General features: G+C 38.7%; 1 protein-coding gene across 2 annotated transcripts in view; it reads right to left on the bottom strand.

Moving 5' to 3' along the window:
• Positions 1-7,855, bottom strand: part of LOC115234239 (tubby-related protein 4) — a 33,372-nt gene extending 25,517 nt beyond the window's left edge. For both annotated transcript variants that reach the window (XM_029805114.1, XM_029805106.1), the window contains exons 1-2: positions 7,468-7,855; positions 1,687-1,854 (exon numbers count right to left, since the gene is read on the bottom strand). In XM_029805114.1, coding sequence (XP_029660974.1) covers positions 1,687-1,854; positions 7,468-7,563 — 264 coding nt within the window. In that variant the 5' untranslated portion in view covers positions 7,564-7,855. The remainder of the gene's footprint in view (positions 1-1,686; positions 1,855-7,467) is intronic.
• Positions 7,856-8,172: the final 317 nt, after the last annotated feature.

The raw sequence follows: 8,172 nt of genomic DNA on the forward strand, positions 1-8,172 counted from the left end.
ATGAACATATATTGCAATTGAAAAAATTCATCGTTCGATTTTGATGAAAATATCATTATACTAATATTAACGTCACACGATATATAAAATAATTTAGAGATAGATGTGGATCGCGCTTCTTGGTTGAGATGAAAATCAAAGATCAAATTTTTTTAAATACAAATGAAGATAACACATTGTTCGTATGTTCGATGTTTTAACTATAACTTGATTAATAGCATTTTTTAATACTGGCGAGTTGACAAATATAATTAATATAAATTTTTGATATTAATATTTTTCTAATAACGATGAAGAAAAAAAAGCATTCATAAGTTATATTTTTTATGTCTATTAAATATTTTTTTTAACTTTCAATAATCAACTGTGTTTGGTAAAAAGTTTTAAAGTGATTTATCCATCCCTTAAAAGTTGGATGGTTGGATCAATTTTAACGAGAATACATGAATCAGTTTTAACAGAGATAAATCCTTATTTTAAAACATGTATTTTCAAAATAAATAGATTGTAGGACAGATTATATACTTTTTGTATTGAAATAAAAAGAATGCCATTCAAAATATCGGAAACTTATTAGAGTGCTCTCGACTTGTTAGAGAGCTGAACATAGAGCATAATAATTATAAATGAATTTCAAAAGCACTTTGAAAATTATTTTAACAATAGATAATAAATTAATTTTCCTCAATATAAATTTACTTATTATACGTTCAAAAAAAATTATTTAGATTTACTAAAAATTATAATTCACTTTTTCTCTCACTCTTTCTCTGAACGATTGTTTTAGACTCAATTCTCGAAGTATATGTGGTTCGTCTCTTCTCTATTTTATAGTATCCTAAGGGAAAGAAGAATCCCCTCAAATCCTTTAACTTGTCTGTTGTTTAGTTTCTCTCTCGCTAGTATTAATAAAAAATTTTATTTCGGTAAAAGTTACGTGAATAAGAATAGTATGACATAGATGAATAAGAATAGTATGACATAGATTGACGTTTTAGGTGAATATTAAAGTAGTTTACGATTAAAAACATACTTGTTTTTCTACTCTATGTAATTTAAAAAAGATAGCAGATCTATCCCTTGGAATTACTTGATACAATATGTAATATACTGGTCTGTTACAATATTTGTCTTCCTTTAACGATTTAATACATCATCGCAGAAACTCCTATCTGCATCGCGCAACCATCCAATTTCTTTGTCGATTTAACTCACACGCTCTATGACCGGTTTCCGCGACTGGTATCGAGTAGATAAAATGTATACACACTGGCTGCTACTAAATGATAACTCTCTCGTACTCCATGATATTGCCAAGTAGCGGTGGATAGAATATTGCTCGCGTCGAAAGACCCGATTTCGAGAACTGTGAAATCATGATTTCTAGCACCTACCTAGCACTTACTTTGCCGAGCTCTTTGTTCATCGTGCATTCAGTCTATAAATTACTATTTTAGTACCGTAAAATTTGTTGAGCCACAAAATATATAAAAGAGAAAAAATATTTCTTTTTTTATATATTAAAATTATCCTAAATAACCGAAAAACTGGAAGACTTAAGAAAAATGAAAAAAATATATTAAAATGCTCGAAGAAGCAAGAGATTAAATATTGATTTCCCTCAAACATTCGTGATGAGCGATTCAAACTGACGACAAGAAGTTAAAAGAGAAGAGCAATACTCACTTCGCTACGGTGTCCTCGGAGATTGTAATTTGCCCTGAGTGGAAGTTCTGCGGTTCTGGTGCGACAATGCGATGTAGTAAAAGTCACCCCTACCAAGCCGCGAGCGTTGCCGGTGGCCAGCCATCCTTCTTGGTAGTAATTTGTACGATCGAGCTTCCATCCTTCATCCTGGTAAATAAGAGAAGCCAATGTGTTAGTTATTCCTTCTCGCGGAAAGTAGCGCGAAACGTCATTTGCTCGCGATTTATAGTGCCACGATGATTTCAACGATCGTGATAGCTATTACGGTTATTTTTAACTGGGATTGTAAATGAGACTGAAAAAGGTCATCGTGTAGAGTATCACTCTATTTAATGATTGAAGTCACCGATCTCAGAAAGTGGCTTAAATAAAATATCCTTTGAATCCTTTGCGTGAATAAATTATTTAACTGACTTATCACATGTGACAAAGACGTTTTGTAATGCTGATTCGTTATTCATTCCGTAGAATTTGATACGAGTTTTATTAGAACATATGCGCTTTTGCATGGCAAAGTACATATAAAAGCGATGGTTTGACAGCCAAAAATAGTTAATTATATTAATTAATGATACGACCGATGACTGCATTATTCGATATCAGATAGCACAGTCGTTCAATTAAAATCAAAATGCTTGCCAGAATATTCCGCTGCCGAATATTTTATCGAATAATATTTTCAACTCAAACATAAGTCAGGTGGCGAGGGCTTCGATGCTAAAAAAGGGTTTCATCCTCCGACTCGCTATACATATGTAGGTGTAATTACTTAAGACAGTCTGAATCCTTAGCAATATCGAGATATATATGCACGTTACAGGAAAAGGCATCAAGTTTATCTACTGTTTAATATCGTAATCTACTGTTTAATATCATAATTTCTTTGAATAGAAAATTATTACGAGATTTTTGTAATACGAAAGATTAAAATTATATTAGTATGTGTTTTTAGACTTCGGTTTTGGCACAGGAAACAATATCGTAAATATCGCAGAAAATATTCAATCTGGATAATTTGCATCTGTTCCCTCCCACTTTGGCATCCTTCCCATCAATAAACGAATCCCTGCAATTCGCTGCAATATTGAATGCAACTATTTTGAAAGAGCATTCAAATTTTGCTTGTTAATTAGCAATGTGCTGTTGATCAAAAAGGGATGTTAAAAAGAGAGTTTATTATTTCTTATATAATATTGGAAAGAAACATATAACAAGATAGCAAGAGATCAAAAAACAGAATATTTCTCTTTAAAGTATTTCTAGACCTCTTTTCGCATTTATATCAGAGATTTTGAAAATAGGATATAACATCCTTCTTTCCCATTCGTGCTTAAAGTTTTTTCTTGAAATGTCGCGCATGCGAGATAACATGAATTATACTATACAATTTCATTAAAATTACAGATTGAATTACGACTAAAATATCGCGGTTAAAATACATAGTGTATTTTGTGGCCTCTAGTAGACAAGTTCGCGTATTCTGACAGTTCGCGTATTCACCGGGTTGCCAGTATAATTAAAGCGCGATTTAACGGAGATGTTTTGCGTAGCCATAATGAGATGAAGTCCAAGAGGATACGACTAAGCTGAAACAAGAATAGAGCAGAGCCGGTAACGATGCGAGAGACTGCAATAATTCGATAGCTAACTTCCGCAGACGCTACTATCCGAAACAATGAAAGCGCCGGATGTAAAAACGCCGCGCGATGAAACCTCGTGACAATCCTTCGTGATTATCGTAAAAAATTTGTGTCTCGCTCGTAAATCTTCGTTAGCGTCCGAATCATCGTTGTGCGGTCCTGTGGCAGAATCGCGTCCCGATTTCTATTACCGCGTCGAGACGTTTCGCAAACGCCGCGGTGTGATCGATGACCACGAGGGTGGTCTTTATTTGCAAGTCACAGTGATGTAACAAATAGGGAGGGTGTGTGACGTGGGGGGAGGAAGAGAAATCAGCGGTAATCCAATCTTTGCGAACATGTTGAGTGCAATCCGCGAAAAATGGGGAGCAAAGGGTGAGGTCTCGATTGGTTGGAAATCGATGTTGCGCGAAGACGAGACGTCTTGTGGAACTATCTGCCCAGCTGGGCTGAGCGGGATATTTTTTTTTTTTTTTTTTATTGTACCGCGAGAGAGTTTAGTGCTCGGAACGTCTCGGTGCAATTTTCCGACGAACAATAGCGCGTATAGTAGCGTAGAACAGCGGCTCTTGATATAATGACGTTATCGATTCGCGAGCGCGATTCACAATAAATGTGAGTATAATGGAAATACACGGGACGGCGCGTACACGCGACCGTGATACACGTGAAACTTGCACTGATTCTTTGGCGGATTACGGGTCTTTAGCGACGGAAATCCTTTCCGTCTCTCGTTCCGGAGAAAATAAAATATTATCTCTGTTAAATTATAATAAAATTTTAGCCACGTGGAAACTTTGCAAGCGCGAGGTAAGTAGCAAATATGGTCCCTACTAATGGATCGCCATTTATTTCCGGCGATCTTTTTCACAGGAGACATCGAAAATTTATATCGCGTGTAATGGGTTTCGGACATTTTCGATCGAGACCTCTGTCGTACATAAATTCGTAAAATATCGGCGTTTTTCGCTAGGAACCACTATATCTTACGGCAACGACCGTGTAATCAGGCAGGAGAAAGTATAGTTAACGAAATCGGGGGAAAAAATAATGATATACTGCGTACCGATCAAGTATTCTTTCCCCGGGGACGAGCAGACTCCGGAGCGACTCGATCGAATTCGCCCTTCGCTAAGTCAATTATTTTTCCAGTAATTGAGCGCCCCGTCTCGCTTCTCCACGCGGGTTTTCATCGCGCTTCTTCCTGCGCTCCGAGGGCCGGCTTCCGCCCAAATCGTTGATCGGCAGATTGGCAGTCTCCGGCGGTGAATTAGAGTAGGCGCGAGACGAGAAACGTGCTCGTCGATCGAGAAACACGGTGGCCGTAATTAATTCTGATCGATTGCCTCATCCGAGAGTTCGGTAATCAAACTAATCTTCGTTGTGCGTTGCATATGTACGTACGAATATTTCCCGGGAAGACATGGAAAGATCATCAAAAGAGAGAGCGAGAGAGAGAGAGAAAAAGAGAGAGAGAGAGAGCCCGAAAGCTTGAAGATGAAGCATAGCTATATGAAAACATTTGTGTGAAAATTATTTTTAAAGGCGACTTTTTATATTATATTCAACAAGAAATAATTTCTTTCTTTTAAATCCAAGAAAGAGAAAAATCGCTTCCTATAGTTTTTTTTATATTAGCTATAACTCCAAACTATTCTTTATTACGAATTTTAAAATCTTGAATTATATAAATATTGCGTAAAATTATAAATTAAGTTATTGAGGAAATCACCGACAATTCACAAAATATTTTACAATTGTTTATCCAAATTTAAGGGTTTTTCAAGTCGATGAATACAAATCTGATGTAAAAACTAAGAAGTTTTAAATTAATATAATAAAATATTGATATGGCAAATGTCAAAATTTAAAAAATTAAGAAAATATGTTATAAACTTAAATAAAAATACAATATAGCGGATCTCTAAGCGATGGATAATTAATTATTATACAACCTTCTCGCGATTATTATATCGCGAGAAGGTATAATAGACTCATTATTTCACCATGAAAATTCTTAATCTTTACAACAAACAAAGTGTGTGTCGAGGATTAAAAATTTGCACAATATATTTTAGTTTTGAACGCAATAAAATTTCTTTAACACGTTGCATTTTAATTATATAACACGAGAAGTTACAATTAAAATAACTCTTTTTCATAACTATAAATTTCTCAGAATTGTAATGTAATAAAGCACCTAATAATATTGAGGAAACTACAGAAAATAATTTTTTATCTTTTTGGATTTTTTTTGTCTATCAGATCGTGTTACTGGAAAGAACCAGAGAGTGTAATCCCGAAATGATTTACGTGCGCAGCGTTAAGGGCGGAGTTAAGGGAAAATTTCCTCGGTGCGAAAGGAAATTTCGCGGTTGCACACCCGCTCCTCTCGGTAGGTGCACGCACGGTACCAGTTCGTATTTCTCGATGACCTCGGTAAGTGGCACGGAACAAAGCTCGTCGCGGGAAACTTGGGCACTCGTTAGTCGGTCCGTGAAAAGATCCACTCGAGACGCCGAGCACGATCCTCGTCGCCAAGTCAGATTTTACACCACGCGCGGCGAACCCTCCGCTGTGAAATCCTTCACCCCCGCAACGTCTCGCCCCCTCCCCCTCTCTTTCCCCCTGAACGCTCTTGCAACGTGCACACACCTCGTCCCGATGGATTCCAATCTCCGTTCGTGCCTGTTTTGATGCAATCATGCGATTCTCTACGGCGTTATTGACTGACGAGACTTCTCGCAAAGAGACTTCCTCGAAAATTGTACGAAATCCTTGCCAGGAATCGCTCCTTGCCAGGAATATCTGCTTGATTACATGTGAATCTTAATAATATGTTAACAGTTTTGTAAGTACTTAATCTGTCATATTCTATCTCTCGCTATTGTGCGATAGAATTACGAAATTAATTAATTAAATTGATTGCAACTATGAGATACCATGCAAGTCCGTTTCAGGACTTAAAGCCATACATAAGGCTATAAAGAGAATTAACGATCGTTATCTGATACATTTGATTCTCGACTCGGAAATCGGTGAGTCGCCGCTTGTTTCTGTGAGCGCAGGACTTACAATCAGATATATAAAATCAGGTTGAATATATTATAGTATAGTGTAGCTCTACTATAGCCGTAAAAGCAAAATAAACGTGAGCTAATTGTCCTAGTTGTCTCACGCGAGACGGAACAAATTAATTTCGCGCGAGCTTTCGCCTGAAGGTAAAAAGTTTTATCTAATCATCGTTTATTCCCCGCGAGGTATATGTGTCAAGTGACAGCTGCATTTTTATTCATGTCTATATACTGTTTTACTGCAGCGTGCCTGCCGCTGTTTCCGTTTATAATTGTATTCCCTTCCCTCCATCATGAATGGTGAACACGAATGTCGCAAAATGAAATTTCATCGTCGAGATTAAAAATTGATCGTCCCTCTCTGTCCCGATTTTTCCGGATATAGTACGTATCGTCTAAAGATAGAATTTCTCCGACGATGTTGACGCGTCGCGATCGACATACAAAAATAATTATGGACAATCCTCCGCGGTAGGATAATTTTAATCTAAAATTTTAATCTGAAAATTTGCTGGAAAGGAAGTGAACTTTCTTCACTTGTCGATCGAGAGTTTTTCAATGCCACGCGATATGCAACGAATGTATGCAAACTTATTCAACAACTTGCTCGCAAGGACTATTATCCGCAGCGCGCGTGTTGTGCAAGAATATACGTCGTCATGTTGTTGCATAACATACGCTAATACGTTAATTCGCGTTATTAACGATTATGAGTAACGTTATCATTCTATCTCATGACTTGTGCAACGCGATGCAATAAAATATATTTTTAGCCTCTTGCATTTGCATTCGGCGCATCGAAATGCATCAAATCTATCGCGCGTGGAAATCGCCGAGTATTTTTCCGACGATTTGACTTTTAAAAGAAAAGGATAGAGAAATTTCCTCTTATATCCGTGTGCTTTAAAGCGATAAATGAAAATTTATAAACATATGATAAAGAAGAAGAAATATTGTGACGCTTGAGACGATCAAATACGAGAAGATGAGAGATACGCTGACGCATCTGAAATAATTTGATCAATTATTTCGAAATAATTTAATACCTCCGGCGACTCGTCCGGCACTTTGCCCATCCAGCTGAGCGACAGGATATTGCAATCGCACTTGGCGTTGTTATTCTTCTCAAAGTGCAGATGCATGGTTGCGACGCGATCGGCCTTTCCGTCGGCAGGTCCATCAATCTATCGAATCGGCACCGTTTCCCGCGGTTCCGGATTGCCCCGCGGCCGGATTCCACGTCGCCTTTTCCGCGAGCATCCTCGAGCGCGGTGCGCGCACCCTCCTCCCCTCGTTCCGTGACGGATCCCGTGATCGATAATCGAATCACACAGCAGCTCGCACGTCAGCGCGCCCGCACGCGACCAGCGTGTGTCCCGGCGGCGACCGAATCCCTCATGGCCACCCTCGTGATTTTTGAAATCCGGGAGGTATTCACCTCTTCACCGAAGAGGCGGAGGAGAGAGCGCGTCGCTGGCGCGACGCTTCTATATCTCGCGATATCACCCCGGCCCGAGAGGAATTATCGTAGCCGCACCACCGAGGGAGGAGAGGAACCACCACCACCGTCGAGACCACCCCTCAATTTCCCGCGAGTCTCAATTTATCGCCGTTCGCCAACTCCCGATCATTTGTTTCTTATCACGACCGCCATTTTGCCGCCCGAGACGCTACTCCACCTTTCGGGGTTGCCGATCCCCGTGGCCGCGCTTTACGTGCGGGTGGACGTGCGTGTGCTTTTCTCTCCCTCT

The sequence above is a fragment of the Formica exsecta genome, unplaced genomic scaffold (assembly GCF_003651465.1).
Source record: "Formica exsecta isolate Colony F162 unplaced genomic scaffold, ASM365146v1 scaffold106, whole genome shotgun sequence".
NCBI lineage: Eukaryota > Metazoa > Arthropoda > Insecta > Hymenoptera > Formicidae > Formica > Formica exsecta.